This window comes from Vitis vinifera, chromosome 2, assembly GCF_030704535.1.
Source record: "Vitis vinifera cultivar Pinot Noir 40024 chromosome 2, ASM3070453v1".
NCBI classification, from domain to species: Eukaryota; Viridiplantae; Streptophyta; class Magnoliopsida; order Vitales; family Vitaceae; genus Vitis; species Vitis vinifera.
In genome coordinates, this window is record NC_081806.1 from 19,614,105 (window position 1) to 19,636,467 (window position 22,363).

At 29.8% G+C, this 22,363-nt stretch overlaps 2 protein-coding genes and 1 long non-coding RNA gene across 3 annotated transcripts; all 3 read right to left on the reverse strand.

Moving 5' to 3' along the window:
• Positions 1-6,866: 6,866 nt before the first annotated feature.
• LOC104877653 (uncharacterized) lies at positions 6,867-7,853 on the reverse strand. Its single transcript, XM_010646425.3, has 2 exons — positions 7,651-7,853; positions 6,867-7,544 (listed from the first exon to the last, which is right to left on the reverse strand). Exons 1-2 carry the CDS (start codon positions 7,714-7,716, stop codon positions 7,044-7,046), a joined length of 567 nt encoding a protein of 188 aa, XP_010644727.1. The 5' UTR covers positions 7,717-7,853; the 3' UTR covers positions 6,867-7,043.
• Positions 7,846-8,805, reverse strand: LOC132253269 (uncharacterized). Its single transcript, XM_059735011.1, has 4 exons — positions 8,782-8,805; positions 8,388-8,635; positions 8,093-8,296; positions 7,846-7,933 (listed from the first exon to the last, which is right to left on the reverse strand). The coding sequence occupies exons 2-4, from the start codon at positions 8,574-8,576 to the stop codon at positions 7,871-7,873; spliced, it is 456 nt and encodes a 151-aa protein (XP_059590994.1). The 5' UTR covers positions 8,577-8,635; positions 8,782-8,805; the 3' UTR covers positions 7,846-7,870.
• A 24-nt stretch (positions 8,806-8,829) lies between these two features.
• LOC104877665 (uncharacterized) lies at positions 8,830-21,585 on the reverse strand. The gene is made up of 3 exons (XR_009465116.1): positions 21,393-21,585; positions 21,220-21,263; positions 8,830-8,947 (listed from the first exon to the last, which is right to left on the reverse strand). It is a non-coding gene; the product is annotated as an uncharacterized LOC104877665 (long non-coding RNA).
• Positions 21,586-22,363: the final 778 nt, after the last annotated feature.

Here is a 22,363-nt window from a genome sequence, read left to right on the forward strand (position 1 = left end):
GAGGGTCCAGGATTTTTGACATCTTCTTTTATATTGATTCAAGTAAGGTGTTTGTTTGATATTTGATTGATATTGATCTTCTTTGTGATGCATGAGATTGTTTTGAACCTATTATTGAGCTAACCTTGTTTCCCATTGAAGCGTTTAGTTGGCCATCCATGTATGCTCTCTATCGCCTTACTTTCAAAATTCCTTCAATACACATGTTATTGCGAATTATGTCTTTGTTTAATGTCATGTTTGGTCACCTTGATATTTGTTTGATTATCTATGACAAAAATATATGTTGTGTGTCATATTTTTGAGCTAACTTTGATGTCTTATGATAGCGCTTGAGAAGCAGTCCAAGTACACACCCAAACTCTCCTTTATGATTGTGATTTGATTTTTCTATTTGGCATGCTAGTGATAATAGAATTTTGAAACCACCATAGTCTACCTAGGTACCTTCAATCAATCAATTAATTGTTACATTTCCCTCAACTTAGCTAGTAGAGACCTCTTTAGGGTTTAGAGGGGTGCTACCTCTTTGAGGTACATTCCCAATAAGTAACTTGATCCCCGGACCTAGACTCGAGTTTTTCAAAGATACGTCTTTCCAAAACTATGGAGTCACTTCTTTAGGGTTTTTTTTGTTTTATTTTTCATTTTAAAATAAAATAAAATAAATGACGATTCCGACTTTTCCAAAACTAATTTTTCACCATTAGAAAGCGAGTCTTGCTATTGAATGGGGATCCACATGAAAAATGGGGGTCCACACATTATTTCTTATATTTTTTTTCAAAATGTTTTTTTATCATTATGCATAGAGTTGGTGAATCAACTTTGATTGTAGCACCCCATTCTGAACTATAAAGTTGTAGCTTCAGCTATGATTAGTTTAGTTAGGTTAGTAATTGTAGAACAAATTTAAATTTTAATATTATGAATATTATGTTTAACATATGATACCTTATTAGTAGTCATTGAGTATAAATGTTTCTTTATTACCTAAAACCAATTTGAAAATTGGAAATGTTGAAGTGAAGCATAAATAAATAGAAAGATGATAGTAATTTATTATCTTTAAGATAGATGATATGGTGAAAGAAAGCAAATTTTCAAACATTGTTTATTATTAAAAATCTCATGAGGGAAAAAGGATAGAATTTGAGACCATGATAGTTTACTATATCAATATTATTGCAAAAGGAAATTAATTAAGTAAATTGTATAGACTATCGATAAACAGAAAGATAATAGTAATATATTATCTTTAAGATAGATGACATTATTTTCTTTATAATAGATCTCATAGGGCATGTAAAATTAGTGGACTGTTTTATCAGAACAAGTTGAAAAGATGGAAAAGACATCTCTAAACCACCCATTGTCATTTTTTTCTATGATTTTATGTTTTTCATTATTAATATATTGCCCTCAAATATTATCAACCAAAAAGAAGAGGCCACAAAAATAGAATAAAAAATTGCAAAAGTAATCTCACTGATGCATTTAAATCTTCAAAACTAATATTTATCTCCATCTCATAAGAACTTTCTCTACTTTGAGTGATTGTAAAAATTAGGAAAGCTAAAATCCAACATCAATAAATCATAATCAGCACAATTCTTTTCCATACTTTCGAGGAAAAGGTTTAAACTTTTCAATGTGTTCAACATTTGAGATTCAAGTGATTGTGAATCAAGGGCGAGAAAATCGTTTGACACTGCTTCAAAATGAGTATCCCACAATTTTCTTACATCAGTTGATTGACAATACACCAAAATAGTTGAGAAAAGGTGTCACATTGCTAATGACATTTGAAATGTTGTAGCATCATGTAAACACTCAGAAATTAAGTCATCTGATTCTAACAAACCTCATTTTTAGGGGCAACCACTTCAAATGATAGGTATTGATCACCATTATAACCTAATAAATCTTCAAAAGATTTGGGCCCTCTAATGTGATGGAATAAAAGTCTCAAATAATATCTCTCATATTTGGATGGATTAGTTGCATTTACTCAACCAATAACTTTTGTAGTCTTTCTTTTGGTCCATGACTTACTTTTCTTGTTCCATACATAATGCTCTAGAAATTCTTTATATAAAAAATTTATTGTTTCATTGTCCTAAGAGCATAGTGTGAAAAATTCTATAAACATTGTTCTTGATCAAGATCAAAATAAATCACATGTTTTAAATTTTGGTTTTCCCAAAAGCAAATTGATTGCTTATTAGGAAGATGCAATTGCAAATTGATGAAGATAAATCTCATTTTGTTCGAACTCAAAAATTTATACACCTTCTTGTGTTGAAATCCACTAAGCATTTTAAAACTCTTTAATTTCATTAATTATACTACCGTAATTTCTTTCAGCTATGTGAACAACTACTTTCTCATGCCCTTTGAATATGTATTTGTAAAAATACTTAATTGATTTAATGCTAAAGCATATTTTGACATTGATATGATAGTTATATGTTGTCAAAGGATAGGGATTGTAATGACAACCCAACAGTTATCTAAAGTAGCATTATGCACAAGTACTTGATGTTTGTCATCTATTTATTGTTAGATCGGATAAGAATTTTAACTTTGCATTATTTTCAAACAAAATGAACGAGGGTACCTGTTTTTGCATTTCCCATCACGTATATATAAATTATTAATCATTAAAGGTCCACAAGGATCATGCCTCGTATGCTTTACAACCTTGTCATGTAACTTGGAAATCGTATAAGATCTAGGATTTTAGCATTGACAAATTTATCATTATTGGTTGGGAGTTAGAATCTTACATTTCAACTTTAAGATTATTAATATATGAGCATGAGATAAGCCTTTTTTTTTTTTTGGAATTCTTAGGGGGTAATTATTTCATACCCAATAAAAAGTAAAAAATTGTGTTTTATAATTTATTCAAATAAAAAATAAAATAACTAAATAAACAAAAGAACAGAAAAGAGTTACTATTGATAGGGACTAGACCACAACGTGGTCCAACATTGGACCACATATGATTTCAAGAACATGATGAGAGGGTGGTGAGTTTCCTGGTCTCTCCCGTTGGATGCCCTTTGGGATTGATTTGACAGTTGAGAGTTAAAGATGTTGAACTCCAGAAAAGTTCAAAAACAAAAAGAGAGAAAAGAAAATTTAAGGGCTTGTTTGTTTAGTGTTTTCAAGAACTGTTTTCTGTTCTTGAAAACAAAAAACACCAAAAACTTGTTTGATTGAGAGAGTCGTTTTAGTTTTTATTGTTCCCCGTGTTCTCAAAATGGCACTGTTTAGAGAACAACAAAATGTTGTTTTCCCCATTTTTTTACTGTTTACAGAACAAAATTAAACAACAAAAAACCCATCTGTTCTCCCTGTTTTTTTTCTTCCCGTTTTCATCTCTTCTCCAGCACAGTCGTGTCACCTCTTCTCCAACACAGTCACGACATCTCCAGTAGCAAGAAACGAAGGTAATATCAGCATATGTTGAAGTTATTTTTTATAGATCTAGTAAAATAGGCTTTTTTTTGGCAATATTTGTTGAGAAAAATGTTAGATCTGGGTAAAGAGATATCAGTTATGTTATTCAAATGAGATCTGAGCCTTTTTTTTATCACTTGTTGTTAGTTTTTTTTTTCCCCGTTTATATTTTCCTGTTTGGATGCTAAGAAAAGTGGGGAACGAGAATGAAAATAGAAAAAAAAATTCCTGATTTTTTCCCGTTTTGATTTTTCTTGAGTTGTTCTGTTAAAAAAAAAAAAACAAAAACCTTGCTTAAAGACATGGAAATCAAATGGGAAAATCTAGGCTTGACGGGTAAAACACCTCAAGGAAAATGGAAAAAAGGAAGAGAATCGAAAGAAGATGAGGTGTTGAATCACTAAGAACTCTTTATCTCTCTAGATTTGCTCTTCCTCTCTCTCATCCAAACTCCAAAGCTCAGTTAAATCCAGTTGATGACCATGGACCTCCACTCTTTGTTTCTTCCCTTCTTCCCACTTTCTGATCTCATGAAAGCAAAAATAATTAAAAAAATTATAATAAAGTAAAAAATAAATAATAAAAATAAAAAATAAAATCAAAATTATTAAATTATTTTCTATATACTACTTCAAACTTATTTTAATTTTTTCATATGATTATATAATTTAAAATATATAAATTTTAATTAATTTTAATGGTATATTTTTGTAATAAATCAAACATTAAAAAATTAATTTTTTAACATTATTGAAATCAAAATTATTGAAATCAAACGATCAAAGAAGAATATCCATCGACATATTCTGAGGGCTAGGTCAGTCTTGAGAGGAAGAGAGATGTGGGGCTAAGGGTTCCATCCACTTGGGCAGTCTGATTTGAACTCGGACTCTCAGCACTGATTAGCTCTTGGATGTTACTCATCTATTTTCTTAGGGTGGAGGAGAATCAATGAAAAGAGATGTTACCATCTCCTTACTTGCATTTATGTTGATGTCTTATTTATTTTATTTAGAAGCTTGTTAGATGAAAATTAGTTATAAATATTAAATTAATTCTTTTTAAAACATTTTATCTCATCTTAATAGAATATACTATAATTTTTAATAATGTTAAATATTAAATCAATAAAAAATAATAAAAATGATTTTATCATGTTTGATTTATTTTAAAAATATATAAAAAAAACATTTTAATTTTAAAATTAATCAAATATAAAATTAATCAAACTATTATTATTTTTATTTACTTTTCTTTCACTTTTTCCCCAATGCAGGAACATGGAGAGGTAATATAGAGAAAATCTTTATTGACATCATGGTAAATGAAGTTAATAAAGGTAACATGGATAGTGGTACATTTAGTACCAACACATGGAGAAGGATCTTACTTGAGGTCAATAGTCAAGGGAAAAGAAATTTCAACTTGAAGCAACTTAAACAAAAGTTTAATAGACTACGTGCAATGCACCATGAGTTCTCTGATCTTTTAAAGCATACTGGATTTGGCTGGGATGTTGAAACTAACACAGTGCATGCTCTAGAGGAAACCTGGCAAAATTACATTCGGGTAAAAATAACTTTTAAACTAATTACTTTTTAATTTAAATATTTGGTAAACACTAAGAGTGAGTTTTTTTTCCTTCTATTAGGCACACCCGTATGCAAAAAGATTCTGCTCAAAGGGATGCCCACACTACAACTTGCTAGGATTGATCTTTAATCCATCAACAGCAACCGGTGCCCTCCACTACTTTTCCACCCAAGATCCACCAAACACTGATGATGAGGATGAGATGGATGACAATTTGGAACATGGTGGAGTGCATGTGGATGTAGATACTGAGGTCCCTGATAATCCTCCACAACCAGAGATGGTAGGAAGAGTGACCACCCGTTCTGGAAAGCGTGTAACTGATTCTCTATTAGAGCGTAGAGGTAAGAAAGAATCCAGATTAAGTCAAATGGGAGATGCTTTGAAAGCTTGGGTTGAGGCATCAAAGGCTAGAACAGAAACATCTCGAGCTAGAATTGGGGCATTATTGGCTAGAGTGGACAGATATAAGAGTGGAACCAATAGTGAAGCTACTAGTAGAGGTACCACTGATTTTAGCATAACAAGGTGCATGGTAGCCTTACAAACCATTGAAATGTTGGATAATGACAAATATTTAAAAGCTATTGAGAAATTCACAATGCTGGAGTGGAGAGAGATATTTATGAATATGCCTGATGAGAAGAAAATGGCATAGCTTGATAGACTTTAAATGTGAATGTTTGGATGCATAACTATTATGATGACATTGTAATATGTACTATTTATCTTTTGGTTAGAATCTTTTATCATGCTCTTTAGTTTGTCATTGTATGGATGTTATTTATGGTTATGAAACTTATATTATAACTACTTTAATATTCATTTCGTGCTATTTTATATTGTGAGTTCATTTGTTTTGTGTAGTAACCAATGGATGATAATAACACAAGCAGTGGTTCACTATATGAGTCAACTTCATCTTTTGAAGAGGGTGATGACACTACAAGAAATAGGATTTTTGGTGACGGTCGCCAACCGTCACCAAATCGTATATATCCGTGACCATAACCTATTGTCGCGGTCTTATGAAACCGTGACCGAGCGTCACAGTATGAGGCGTAGCTAAAGGTATTGGTCACGGTCAGGTAATAAACCGTGACTATATGTTTAACCTTTAGTCACAGTCAAATAATGAACGTGATTAAATGTACACTTATAGTCACGGGTAAAATTTGTCGACCGTGACTAAATATAAACTTTTGGTCACGGTCTGTACCCTAACCGTGACTACATGTATGTCTATAGTCACGGTTAATAAAAATGACCGTGACTAAATGTCAACTTTTGGTCACGGTCAATGCCCCTAACCGGGACCAAATGTCAACTTTTGGTCACGGTCAATGCCCCTAACCGTGACCAAATGTCAACTTTTGGTCACGGTCAATGCCCCTAACCGTGACCAAATTTCAACTTTTTGTCACGGTCAATGCCCCTAATCGTGACTAAATATAGGTATATGGTCACGGTAATTAAGTGACCGTGACTAAACATTAAGTCTATTATGGCCGCTATCCCTAACTTTTGGTGATGATTCATTTTAAGCGTGACTAAAAGCACACTTGTGGTCACAATTTTTTAGTGGTCGTGACTAAAATATGTTATATTTTGGACATTGGTTTTTTATAAATTAAAATTTCCCAAACTTGTTATAAACCCAAACAAACCCATTTTAGACCTATATATGCAATTAAACAATTAAACCAATTTCAATATATTACAATCAATTATTCCAAGCTAGTTAAAAACTTATATATCAATATAAGTCATTAAATAAAAAAAACCAAACAAACAAAAAACAAAGAGATTCAAATTTAGTTTCACATTCTAACATAATAAAACAAATCAACCAACCAAACATCACATAATAGTCATAGAAAGCAAAAAAAGTTAGGAGAATCTATCATATAAATAAGTAGCATAATCTTCAAAAAAAGTTAAGAGAATCTATCATATAAAGATATAGCAAAATCTTCAAATGTCTACTGCTTTTGCTGAAATTGTTGCATCATTTGCATCATCTGTTCTTGAATTTGTGCTTGCATTTTTCTTTGCATTTCCATCATTTTTTCTTCAAACTCTTCTTTCACTTCTTCACGTGTCTTCTTTTGAACTTCTATCAACCTCTCTTCAAATGTTTCTTTCACATGTGAGAGTTCATCTTTCACATTTGAGAGTTCTTCAGTTGCAGTTGTAAACTTTTGTTCTGCAGCTATTAGCATCTCTTGGGCGTTTTCAAGTTGTGTTGAAAGAATAACTCCTGATTGTCTCCTACTAGTAGAACCAAAGATTGAGGTAGGAGTAGGACCAAATCCATACCCTCGAACACGACCATGCCTCTCTGGACCCATGACTTGAGTATATATCTCATCTACATATGTAGATGCTACAGATGTAGATGATACAGATGTAGATGCTCCAGATGATGCAGAAGTAGAAGAAGATGTCCCCTCAGGTTGAGATAGTAATTGTTGAAATTGATCCTAGAATTATAAAAAATAAAAAATAAAAAATTGTTAGACTTTTAAAATAATTTAGTATGAGGCTATGACTGAAATACAAGTATATAAAATTTATTTACTTCATTACCATAATCTCCTTAGAATGATCATCAACAAGCGTCCCATCTTTTCTTGTGTGTGTCAGGGCAAACATCTCAATTCTATTGGGCTCACTTTGATCCTCCTTCTTTTGTGCCTATTCTTATAAGTAAAACAATTGAGTTATTTATGATGAATTATTTATGTACAAACAAATCATATTAATAATAAATTTCAACCTGTTCATATCGAATTTGAACATAACTTTTTTATCCCGATGTATGCTTTATCACTTGTTTTGCCCTATTTGCCTTGTTTTTTTCTGAGATATCCTACATCAATTAAAAAATAGCAAGTTACCTATATAGGTAATAGAAACATAATAAAAGTTATATACATGAAGTATTAGGTTAGATATAACTAATAAATATCATTTTATGTGAATATGAGTATCATAAGATACATTATCAAGAAAAGATCATTATCTTTACCTTGGCCTCAAGTGTACCCCAAAAGTGGATGAGCCACCTCCAATCATCATCCGATAAGTGTGGAGGTCGATGGCACAATCTCTCCTCATCTGTATTATAAGGGTTATAATACTTGGCCTTCATTTTATTTCTATAGCTTCTAAACAAATTTCCACAACATTGAAGAATGTAGCTCTTACATGTTTCTTCTAGTTCATATTTTTCCTGTATTGCATTAAAATGTCATGTTTAAATAAGAGGTATCATTTTTTAAAAATAACATTACAATTTAGATTGAATATTAACTAACATATACCAATACTAAGGCCCAAATCTTTTCCTTCACATCTTCACTAACATGATTCCAATCTTGAACTTGGATGGGTACATTGTGTTGAGATCGCACCAATGTTCCCATATAGCTTGACAATCTTTCCCCTTTTCCATCATAAACAACTTGTCCTCTGGTATTGAATCGTGTAGTTTTTTTTTCCCCGGGTTTCATACTAAGTAAATCTAAGTTACGTGTTAGGCCACGTGTCCTTTTTTTGCTAGAGGATGAACCTATTAAGAGTAATAATGAAATTAAAAGAAACATAATTTACTTATCTTATATAAAATTAAACATTAAAAACCTATCATTCAAGAAATTAAATATATGTAAACACATTTATCATATGTAAAGTTAAACATAATCTTCTTAATCATACCAACAACAGAAGGATTTGAAGAATCAGAAGGATCTGAAGAATCAAAAGGATTAGAACTACTAGGAGTAGTAGTTGCAGCAGGTTGTATGTCTAAGAGTTGTTGTAGATTGTCCAACTCATCTTCTGGAGACACTATTTGTACTCTTCCTCTTCGATGTGACATTTCCTACATAATAAAGTAAATTAGAAAAAGTAATACAAAATAAGTTACATAAATAATTGAAATAAATTGCAATTTCACTACTACAAAAAACTAATATAATGACGTTTCATATCTTGGCGCTAATAAAAAGTGTCAATATTTAAAGAAAAAAAGGATTAATATTGGCGTTTTAGGAACAATGACACTTTTTAAATATTATAATGACGTTTCTATTACTTGGTGTCTATTCCTTGGCGCTTTTTAAGAGCGTCATGGTAGGAGCTTGTGTTATGTACAACCTTGACACTTATTAGAAGAGTCATTTTATTTTCTCCTATATAAATCCCCTGTTTCTTTGAAACCCTCAAACCCTGATAGCCATAAAAAAAACTTAGGGCACATACCCACGTTGGCAACCCACCATCATTGCCACAGAAGGTGACTCCCCTCCCAATGCCTTACTTTCTGCACCGCTATCTTCCTCTCTCCCGTCCTCCATTCATCATGTCCTTTCTTCAATTCCTCTTTCCAATCCTCCATTCATCACGTCATCTCTTCGATTACCAAAGAAATTGCAAGATCTTGCTAGAGGGGCTGCTTCCAACAAGCTTGATCTCACCAAGGCTACACAATTGTTTTGTGAGAACACTGAAAATGACTTTAATTTGGATGAGCTTTCTTTTTTGCATTTTTATTTTATTTTCTATTTTTTTTAAAGTTTTTGATCTGGAGAAAACATAAATCATTTCTAACTAGTGTTGATTTCTCGTTGCTGTTCAAGGAGGGATTATAATATAATACTGTTGGCCGACCCATTTTCTTTGTCTCTGTTGAAGGCTTGAAGCCTCCACGAAACTAGGGGACTTTTTATTTATTTTTTTCAAATCCAAAGAAATTGGGAATTTCTAAGGTTTGATTTCGAATCTTCTCCAAGACCCTAATTTCGATTCTCTCCATTGATTCCATGGCTTCTAGTAGGCGTATGCTTCTGAAGGTCATCATCCTCTGTGATAGCAGGTGAGTTTTCAAATCTCTGATCTGGTTGGTTTGTTTGCTTGTTCTCAGTTTGATTGGTGAGTATTTAGGAAGAGAAAGTGGAAGGAACTTTTGTGTCTTTTTTATTATGTTGGATTGGTTTGGTTTTGTGAACAATGAGGTGTTTTTTTTTAATGTTATTTATCATTATCGTTATTATTATTATTTTTTCTTGAACTTGAATTTTTCCAAGAAATCATTTTTTTTTCAGATCTATACTAAAGAACAAATCATTTTTTTTTGTTATGGAAAACACAAATCGTTTCATGTTTTTTTAGTTTGCTTGATTTAGGGAAAGCATAAATCATTTTTAAGTGGTGTTGATTTTTTTTTTCCTGTTATTTATCATTATCATTATTTAATTTTTTTTTTTAACTTGAATTTTTCCAAGGATTCATTTTTTGGATCTGTTCTGGAGAATAGTTATTAATAATAATAAGATAACAAAAAAATAATTGAGTTGCATTTGGCATCTTGTAAAGGAATGAGGTGCTTTGCTCTTATAATAAAGAAAAGAGATCCAGTTCTTTGTCCTACTAAGCCACCCATCAGGCCCCTTCCATGGCATCTCTCATAATTTTATTTTTTTTAATTTCTCCTTGCTTGTTTTATTTAATTAGGAAGGGCCCATTTTTAACTAGTTGATTTATAAGCATCTAAAGTAGGTTTTTGATTCAAAATCAGGCCTCGTCTTTTGGAAGCTCAAGCACAGTGGAGATATTTTAGCCTCCCAAATTCAGAAAAGATTGAGAATAATAGTGAGTACCTCATTTGTTAAATAATAACCCTTGGGATACCTTTACTTTTCTAGATCACTTAACAATTTTTGCACAATACAACCTTAAAATTTTTGTTTTATTTGTTATGTTATACAAGATAATTTTAAATTACAAGGTTGCAGGTGAGAATGGTACAACTAACTGGCTCTTAGAGTAGTTTCTCATCTTAAATTGCCTCAACCACCACCAATCGCTACAGTGCCATTAGGAATAGGAAATAAATTCCCATTTTCATTTGGTTAGGTAGGATGCAATGTTTAGTGGTCATTAGTTTGATTATAGCATAAACTAATGCTTGTTATGGTTTAACTTCCTAAAAATACTAAAATGATTTAAAAAATTCCCAAACTATATTTTTGTTTTTCTTCATGCAATTGTGCTATTTGGAGTTGCTTAAGTTTTTTATTGAATCAAGATTTTTCTATCTAGAAATTTATTCATTTCTTTAAATCAGCTATGTATATATTTCAGTAGTCCTTATCTTGAGAAATGACGTCTTATAATGGGAATATGATTGCTACTAGAAGCATTGGTTAAATAAGCATAACATCTAGCTGTCTAATTCACAGGGAAAGAAAAAGCCTGGCTCAAATTGTCAATTTATGGAGTCATTCTTAGATGAAGTGAGAATGGCAAGGGAAATGAATATTGACAGGTATTGTTTTCTTGTCATTTTTAGCTTAGACTTAATGAAATGTAAATGTGGATATAAATGGTTCAGTATCACTAATAGTATATTGCACCTTATAGTCTAGCACTAATTCTTGCAACTCTTTAACTCTTTTGCTTAAGCACTCTTTGTTGGAAGTCTCATTTTTTTTCTTTTTTTGGCTTTTCTTGCTTCATGTATTTTGTGGTTAAATGAGCTAAATAGATAAATTTTGTATAAAATATAACTTAGATCTGACAATATCTTCTAAGATCACGTTTTACACATGATATGAAAATATTTGAGATACTAAAGGAAAATGTATTTGGGTTATCAAAGAACACTTGGTGATAATGTTGTGCTAAAATGACTATATTATCATCTTTAGTAACTAAACTCTTTCGCTAACAGTCCTTCCAGATTGAAAAACCTAAAACAGTGTGCATTTTTAAGACTTTTCAATAGGTTAGAGAGGTTTTTGGATTTTGTGCAAAAAGAAAATTTCTGGTATTTTCTATTATTTTTTAAATGAGACAAGTCCCAACTTGATTCAATACATGAAAATTTAAATCTATTGGTATAAGTGATGACAACTATTCTGAAATTTTTTTTTTTTGAATGAACTCTTTCTGGAATGATTTCTTAACCCTTGTTCTTGCTATATTTCAATCCATATATATATATATATATTATTTAAATCCTTTGGAATATAGTTTCCATATTGGTATTATTTTAAAATTTTCATGGTCAAGTAAAATTTTTGAAAAATCATTCTTTTAGAACTCATCAAATTTTGGTTATTGAATTTCAAGGATATGGTGACTTATGCTTCACTTTTGAGCAATAAAGCCCATTAAACATGTGGACTTAAAAATTTTATCTATTACTGAAAGGGCCTACTTTCTTGGGGATTAAGTTCCAATCTTGGCAGGTTGGGATGCAAATATTTTAAATAAGATAGAATTCTATTTGTACTATAACTTTATGATTTAATTATTTACTTTTATAATTACATAAGATTTTTATGATAACTTAAACAAGCAATGTCATGTTTCTTGGTTTTGTTAAAATAAAATATAAAAATAAGTCTTTACTTCCTATCTTAGGATTTTTATCATACCTCATCTAGTAAATTACAAGCTCTCTTATTATCAAAATAAACAAAAATCAAAGGAACTAGTAAAAAATAAAAACTAGTCAAATAAATAAAAATAATAAAAATATAAGAAATTAAAAATAAAATTTAATAATAACATAGTGATAATGTGATGGTTTTCATCATGTTTGGACCTTGGTATTTGTATTTATTGTGCATTTGTAGGACTTATTCTTGTATTCAATAATGCTTTAAGAGTTCACCATTAAATGTCCATACGGAGCAATCCTAACTCATATATACACTTTATAATAAGTGTTTGATGAATATTTATTCACTTAGAGTCTATGAGTTTATTAAAGATTTAATTTAACTATTAACTTATACTAAAAATACAATATTTTATCCCATAAAAACATAATTTATTTCTTCTATGTTGTTGAATAAAAAATCAAACTTTTAAAAATAATTTAAGTACATTTTTTTCCTTATTTTGGGGAAAGCATAATATGTTAGTTGAAATTGTAGTTCAGGGTATTTTGTTGATAGAGTATGAATTTATTTATTTAGTTTCAACTCATTGGTCTCCTTAATGAAATGTTTTGTATGTCTAGTTTTACTTTGATGAATTCTGTTATGAGGTCTTTCTTGAAGTAATGCCCTAAAGGTGCAACATAGAGATGACAATGGAGAGCTTTTTATTTACATTAGAATAATCTGTTATATTTTATTTGAAAACACTTCATAATGTAATTTTTTTTCTCCGTATAATGAATTGAAAGGAGCACAATCCATGTATGTAAGAGGCTAAGGGGATTATTCATGTAAGCAAACTTGATAACCTTAATTAATTTTGTGAAGGTTATAATTTCATTTATATTTATTATTTATTGTATGTATATATAATTTAGATGTTTTCTACTCTTCCTTATTTTTATTTACAGGTTGTAAAGGAAACTTGTTTTCTAAAAGAAGAGAAACCATTGTGTTAAAGAAGACGAAGTCAAAAACCATGAAGATCACATCAGTGAACTCATTAGGAGGTTGAACTATGCTTTTAAAGATTATGGTTTATTTTAGTAGTCTTGGTACCAATGTTTGTTCTTTATGTTAGAATTAGAAATTCTTATTGAAATATTTTGATATAATTAACAAGTTTATGTGTAATTAATATATATATATATATATATATATATATATATATATATATATATATATAGGTGGTTACATTAATTGTTTAAATTAGGTTCATGTATATCAATATTTAGATATATTTTAATTAATTAAATTCGATTTTATTTTATTGGTTGTAATTGTTTTTTTTAATTTAATTATATAAGAAATCAATTGTTTTAATAACGGAATCAAAATATTATTTTTTAATAGAAATTGTTCAAAGATGACGCTTTTATAAGCATCACTGTTAACATGAAATAAAGAAGACATTTTTAAAAGTGTCATTAATAAGATTAAACCAAAGATGGCGTTCGTAAAAGTGTCAAGAGTGGTAATTTTATAAAATTTATTTCAATAAAAATGTTCAAAGATGATGCTTTCACAAGTGTCAATGTTGACATTATTTAAGGATGACACTTCTTAAAGCGCCATTGAAGGCATTAATAAAAGATGGCGCTTCTTGGGAGTGTCATTGTTAATTGTAACATTTAATGACAGGGGCAGATATGACGTTTCGAGGAAGTGTCATCTTTTACCTTTCTTGACGCTTAAAAAGCGTCATTATTTCGCTTTTTTCTTGTAGTGTTTGTATATCTGGTAAGTATATATTTATGTACTTACCAATACTATTAGCTACACATCATCTATATCATCATCATGAATGAATTCATTATCTATTTCAACAATGTTTTTTTGTTGTGATAGTAGAACATCTGTTTGGATAGTTTCTCCTGCAATATCATTTCTATCCCAATTGATTAAATCATTCTCGATCAACTCATGCACATCACGTTGACTATGAAGTGTTATAAGCTGTTGATATGGCTCTGGATCATTAGTAGATACTTTCTGATTCATATCATAAACCCCTCGAGTTTGTATATCTACAACGGTGTGCCAATTTTCCTCATTTGAATTTTGAAAATAGAAGACTTGTTTTACTTGAGATGCAAGCACAAATGGCTCATCTGTGCATATGGTATGTTCAAAATTCAAACACGTGAACCCATATTCATCCTTCTTCATTCCCCTTCCACTATTGATTACATCCCACCAGTCACACTTGAATAAAATAACTCTATTTCCACCAAGGTAATGTAACTCAATTACATCAGTTAGCACACCATAGTAAGAAACATGACCAGGAATTGGGTTCTTATCTCTTGCACTTGCAAAGCTTGATACCTCTGCGGTCACAACAACTCCACTATTTTGAGTTTTTTTTCCCTTTTCTCGTTCTCTTATGTGAAATCTGAACCCATTAATGATGTATCCTCTATAACATGTAACTGATGTACTTGGTCCACGAGACAATGATAGTATGTGTTCAGAAATTGGACCTTCATGTCGCATTTGTATAATCTATATATTCAAATATAAGATGTTAATACATACATGTGTATTAGATAATAGAACAATTTATGTAGTGCATGAACTTACACGTTCTTCAAACCAACTAATGAATTCTCTTCTGTGAAACAAATCTACATCCCGTGCACGAATACGAGGCTTAACCCTTATAGATTGCTTATGCTCTCTGATAAAAATGAAAAAATTAATTATAATGCTCACAAATACCAAAATTAAATTTTTGTATGAGAATTAATATAAAGTTTTATTCAAATAAGTGTCTTACTCAATAAATGACGTCACTTCCTCACAAGTAGTCAACACATATAAATGTGCTTGGGACCATTCTTCTGTGCTAAGAACACGAGATGTTGACTTTCCTGTTGTACGTCCCATGCATTTGAAAATGGTTAACCCTCCACCATTTGTTATGTTATTTTCAATGACATAATTTCTTTCTTCACGGTCATGCTTCGTTTCAACATCATGCAAATATCTTGAACAAAAGGTTGTACATTCTTCTGCTATGTACCCCTCTGCAATAGAACCTTCTGGACGACTCTTATTACGGACATAAGACTTTAATGTACGTAAATACCTGTCATTCCACAACATGATAGATTTGTTTCATGAACTATATGAAACCTAATATACATAAGATTAATTGAATGAGAACATACCGTTCAATAGGAAACATCCATCGATATTGCACTGGTCCAGCAATCTTTGCCTCACTTGCAAGATGAATAGGTAAATGCACCATAACATCAAAGAATGATGGAGGAAATATTCTTTCTAATTTGCAAAGTGTGACTATTATGTCATTCTCAAGGTGCTCTAATTGATCAGTCATTAACACTTTAGAACACAACTGTTTGAAGAAACTACATAGTTCAACTATAACAGCACAAACATTCTTATGTAGAACTCCTCGAATTGCAAGTGGAAGGAGTTGTTGCATGAGAACATGACAATCATGAGACTTCAACCCAAATATCTTTCTTTCATTCACTTGTACACACCGAGAGATGTTAGAAGCATAACCATCTGGAACCTTTACTTCTTTCAAAAATTTACAGAATTCCTTTTTTTCATTTGAAGTTAGTGAATAGCATGCAGCAGGCAACATAACCCTATTCCCTCTTTGTATGGGGTGAAGTTGATCTCTGATACCCATAGCTTACAAGTCAAGACGACTATTGAAGTTATCCTTCGATTTACCATCGATACTCAACAAGGTGCCAACTATACTGTCACATATATTCTTTTCAATATGCATTACATCCAAATTGTGACGCAAAATGAGGGTTTTCCAATATGGCAATTGGAAAAAAATGCTTTTTTTTTTCCAATTGTGCTCAAGTTCAACATGTTCTCTTTTTCTTTTTGCTGACATCTTATTTTTTTATGTCTTCCCTAAAGTAATATGTTCCATTCCATCTAATTGATGTAGAACATCTTCCCCAGACAAATGTTTAGGTGCTGCTCTATGCTCTTCATTTCCATCAAAGGACTTTTTATCACATCGAAATCTATGATCAATCGGCAAAAATCGACGATGACCCATGTAACACCATTTCTGTCCATTTTGTAATCGATATGAAGAACAATCCTTATTAAAAATAGGACAAGCAAATTTCCCTTTAGTACTCCAACCCGAAAGATTTGCATATGCAGGAAAATCATTGATGGTCCATAATATAGCTGCACGCATACAAAAATTTTGTTTTGTTGAAGCATCATATGTTTCAACTCCAACCTCTCATAAGTCATTCAACTCATCTATCAATGGTTGTAAGTATATGTCAATGTCATTCCCAGGTGCAGTTGGACCAGGAATAAGTAGTGACAACATGAAGAATGTTTGTTTCATACACATCCGAGGTGGTAAGTTATATGGAATAAGAACCACCGGCCACATACTATATGAAATTGACATATTCCCAAAAGGATTGAACCCATCACTTGCTAAACCGAGCCTAACATTTCGAGGTTCTAATGCAAATGAAGGGTATACATTATCAAAATTTTTCCAAGCCAAAGAGTCCACTGGATGCCTCATCATCTCACCTTCCATGCGACCATCAACATGCCATTTCATGTGAGAAGCTGTCTTAGATGACATATATAACCTTTGAAGCCTTGGTTTTAAGGGAAAATAACGCAAGACCTTAGCAGGAATTTTCTTTTTCTTTACTGACTTAGTGAACTCATCTGTAGAATTATCATCACTCGATTTCCATCTGGAGACACCACAAACAACACACTCATTTGCATTTGCATGCTCTTTTGAATACAACATGCAATCTGAGGGGCATGCATCAATTTTGATATAATGAAGGCCAAGGTCACGAAGTAGTTTTTTTGCTTCATAATAGTTGCTTGGCAATGTCTCACCCTCAGGAAGTGCTTCCTTCAACAATTCAAGCAACATTGTAAATGACTTATTGCTCCATCCATTAAGACACTTCATATGAAATAATCTTATGATAAAAGACAACTTTGTGAATTTTTTACACCCTGGATATAGTTCGTGATCTGCTTCTCTTAACAAATTATAAAATTTGTTTGCATCCTTATTCGGTTTTTCAAACTCCTCATGCACATGTGGACTTCGTTCAGATTCCTCATTTAGCATTGACATTCCAAATGCATCATTTAACATTTCTTCCATCTCATCATGCATATCAGACTCATTAGTGCTAGTATTCGCAGGTTCACAAAACTCATATTCCCCATGCATTAACCATCGCACATAATTTCTAGCTATCCCATTGTCCAACAAATGGTCATACATGATTTCTCGTTTCTGCATAACACAATTATTGCAACGAATGCAAGGACATGGGAGCATTTCTTTTCCAGGTGCATTGGTAAAGGCAAAATCTAAGAACTCCAAAACTCCTTTATGATATTCACTACTTACTCTTGACTTCTGCATCCAACTCTTATCTATTGGCATTTTTCTCGTACTTCCGCAAATTAAACCCTTCAAACACATAACAATGAATCTTCATATCAACTTATAATGAATGTGATATGTTTTTTATCATCTCAAACTCCTATATTTGGTAGTGGTTCCTATCCCATTTAGAAATACATAATCCCTATGAATCAATCACTAACATGCTTAGTTTCATTTTGATAAAATTTCGGCAGCATTTCCCCATAGTTCTCCAAGTACACGAATTGGCTAAGGTATAAACATACTATTAGTTAGTTTAACTAAGCTGCTAACAATATGTCACCTTGTCCAAATATGCACCCAGAGAACAAGGGGAACCACTGTCAAATCTTATCAATATGTTAAAGCATAAGCGTGTGATTTCATAGATATTATGTATTTCCAAACTGTCCAAACGGACAATTCAAGCATCATTTGCAGACAATTCTACCAATCATATACAAAACATATAGGTTGAAAACTTGAATATGACCACAATAAATAATCATATCCACACGTCTACAACTTATATGTTTTTAATATATGATAAAAGAGACATTTGTCAAGCAAGGATACTTGAACGAGAATTCTAGGGTTTTCTAATATGAAAATGAGTAAATGATAAAATTAATGACAAATAATATTAGAAAAAAATAGATAAAAACACACAATGAAACTAACACATTCGATAATTTATATAAATGAATTACTAATATTTCTATTGCATAAAATCAACGAGGGTTAGTTCACAAGTAACAATAATAAAATATAAAATCATAGATAAGGCCTCACAATAGATGCAACATATGCATATCTTATATCATGAAGTAACGAAAGTGTAAGGTATAAATAAGATGAAACAAAACAAAAATTTTCTTAATTTTCTAATTTGGGTGCAAAACAAAAATTTTCTAAATATTCCTATTCTTTTTCTAGAATAGGTTTGGTATTATTTTTATTTATTTATTTTTAATAAAAAATGGTTTTTGTTGAGAAGTTGTTTTGGAAGTAGGATATTATTTGAGAGTATATTTAATTAAAAATATTATATAAGTTTACTATCTTTAAACTTTAAAAACTAATTACTTTATTTTAAATAAAAAAAAAAAGACACGACTTATAAATTAAATCATAAAAAGAAATATATAAATTTGAGAATAGATTTTATTTGTATCACTTTTAAAATTTTTATTTTTTATTTTTTACTTTTCACTATAATTAAAAATGTAAATATTTCACTAAAGTCAAGCATGGTTTAATTAATAGTTCTTAAATTATATTTGGGAATTCAAAGATAAAAAAAATTATTTTCTCCATCTATTTTTCATGAAGGTACATATAATATAATTAATAGTTCTTAAATTATAATTTTCTTTATATCTACTTTCTATGTTTTTTATCTACTTAAAATATCATGAATTTTAGATTATAATATATATGCAAATTCATATATAAACCCAATTTTTTATAAATAATTCATTTAAAAATATTGTGAAATGCATTTTTTCATAAGTCACATAATTATTTCCTTAAAATATCATGAATTTTAGATTATAATATGTATGCAGATTCAGGGCCTATATCCAACTCAGCATTAGTGGCTGTAACGTGTAGCTCATGTGGATCGGGGGTTTGGTTGATTGCCAACTCAAACTCTATCCAAAAAAATAAAATTATATATATGTATATATTAAAGGAATTTGGAATCAATGAAAATTAAATGTATTTGGTCAAAATTTTAATAAATCACGTATAGGAAGTTTTATCTAATCTAATTTATTACCTAAATTCAATTCAAACTCTTTTTTTTTCTTTTTTTAAGAAAAGTGGGTTTTGACTCACTTATTTTTAAAAATATATAAAAAATAAAAAATAATTATTTGTATATATAAAATAAAATATCTACTTGTATCTCTTATTTGTATCTCGACGCCTATAAAATAGTTGCCAATTAAGCTAATCAATAATCTATCCTTTATTATTTTATTCATTTCATAATTCTAATTTATAAAATTTCTTTAATCATGTAAGTTTGGATGCATTGAGGGATTTACTTTAACTTTAATTAATCCACCATTGCAATCTAGTTTGCACCACCATTGTAAATTTCTTTATTTATTTTAGGATGGAAATGATTTGACTATGACATGATGTCATGCCACATGGAAAATCATTAAATTTTAGGGGACTTATGGTGGGAGCTATTACATACTTAAGTTTCATTCTATATTATTAATTGTATAATGAATTTATTTAGAAAGAATTATGATTCAAAATTTTTAATAGCATGTTTGATAATTATTTTTAAAAAGAGTTTTATAAAAGAGTTTTAATAATTATGTTTAATAAAACAAAAGAATATTTAAAAATTTAAAATATTTTTAAAATAAATTTTATATATAATATTTTATTTTATATATTTATATAATTATTTTTTTAAACAGTTATTTGTATACAAACTTTTCCATAATTATTTGTATCTCTTATTATATAATTAATAGTTCTTAAATTATAATTTTTTTTATCTACTTTCTATTTTTTTTTATCTACTTAAAATATCATGGATTTTAGATAGTTGGTAATATGAGTTCCCAAAGCTAAAAAAATATTATTGAAAAGGCAATTTAAAATTACTTTTAAAAAAAAGAAGATAATTTTAATTTAAATTTAAAATTGTCTTTTAAAAAATATTTTAATATTTAATTGAAAAGGCAATTTCCTAATACACTTAATGGGTATCATAAAATTTAAAATAATTTTTAGGACTATCTTAAAAAATATTTGTTTAAATTACCATATCCTTAACTAAAGTGTGACATATGGTATAAAAATCTATCTTACATGGAAAATAATATTCATAAAAGTGATGTGTCTTAATTGTATGACTATTTGATATACAAATAAAATATTTAAAATTTTGTAAAATATTATTGTTTGTGAGACTCATAAATAGGACAAAAAAAACAAAGAAACAAAGCAACAGAAACGTGGAGTGTGGAATATATGGTTTTAATCCATATCAACATGTTCACAAACTCAAAGCTACAAAAACAAAGAAAAAACAACATTGTTAGAAACTAATCAAATTTTCAACACAATAATTAAACCCAATGGAAATAGGCAATTGAAGAGAATGCAACAAACAAAAGAAAAATTCTTTCATTACACAGTAACAATGGAAATAAACCCAATAACAATGAAATCAGAATTAAATCATAGAAAAAATAGAGAGAAAAAATAGAGAGAGAAACTAGAGAGAAATTGTACCTTAGGAAGTAATTAAGTGTGGTTTTTCCAAAAGCACCAAAACCCTATAACAATGGAAATAAACCCAATAAAATGAAAATAAACCCAATAACAATGGAATCTCAAACCTAATCACAAACATTTCCAAAATACCAATTAACAAAACTCAAAAAAAAAAAAATCCCAAAACTCACCAAAACCTAGAGAGAAACGATTTTTACGGGAGTTTCTTGGAGGTGGCTTTGGCTTTATGGACCATAGCTTCCATGGGGCTTCTTCGGCATGGCTTCCATAAGCTTTTTCCGGAAATGGCTTCCTCCAAGCAATGGGGGCTGTGGGTAGATTTTGTGGGTTTTATGGCCGTGGGTATTGGAGAGGAAGAGAAACTGAGTTTTGTTGGCAGAAGAGAGGGGCTTTTATATTGGAAATGTTTGGGAGAAGGCTTTTACTCAATGGTTAAATGGGTTAAAACGTTGCCTGTGTCTTTGATATTGGAAAGTCAATGGTTAAGGCCCACATAGTTAAAATATTATATTGGAAAGTGATATATTATATTGGAAAGTGATGTGAGACTTTATATTTATGGCTTTATATATGGTTATTCTCAAATCTCATTTTAACATTTTATGGGTTAAAATGTTGGCCGTGGTTATTATCAATTATTTTAAAATTTAAAATTTACAATTATTTTAAATTTTAAAATTAATTTTGAAAGTTCAATGTTTTACTCAAAGTGTTGTTTTAAAATTTTTATTAAGTTTTATAAAGTTTTTCAATTTTTAAAATTATCAAGTTTAAAATTTAAAAATTTTATATTAGAAATTTATCAAGTATTATATTTTAAATTTTTTTATCAAGTTTTAAAATTTTAAATTTTACAATTATGTATGAGAAAATTATCAAGTTTTATATTTTAAAATTGTTATTTTCAAAGTTTTATCAAGCTTATCAAGTTTTAAAATTTTAAAATTTTATATTAGAAATTTATCAAGTTCTATATTTTAAAATTTTAATAGTTAAACATGTTTAGTAAATTTAAGTTTACTAAAAAAGAAATAACTGCTCTTAGTGATGTTAATATTAATGATGATAAAATTTAATAAAATCTTCTAATAATAACTTATCTTATTATAAAACCTATTATTTATCATATATAAAATGTTCT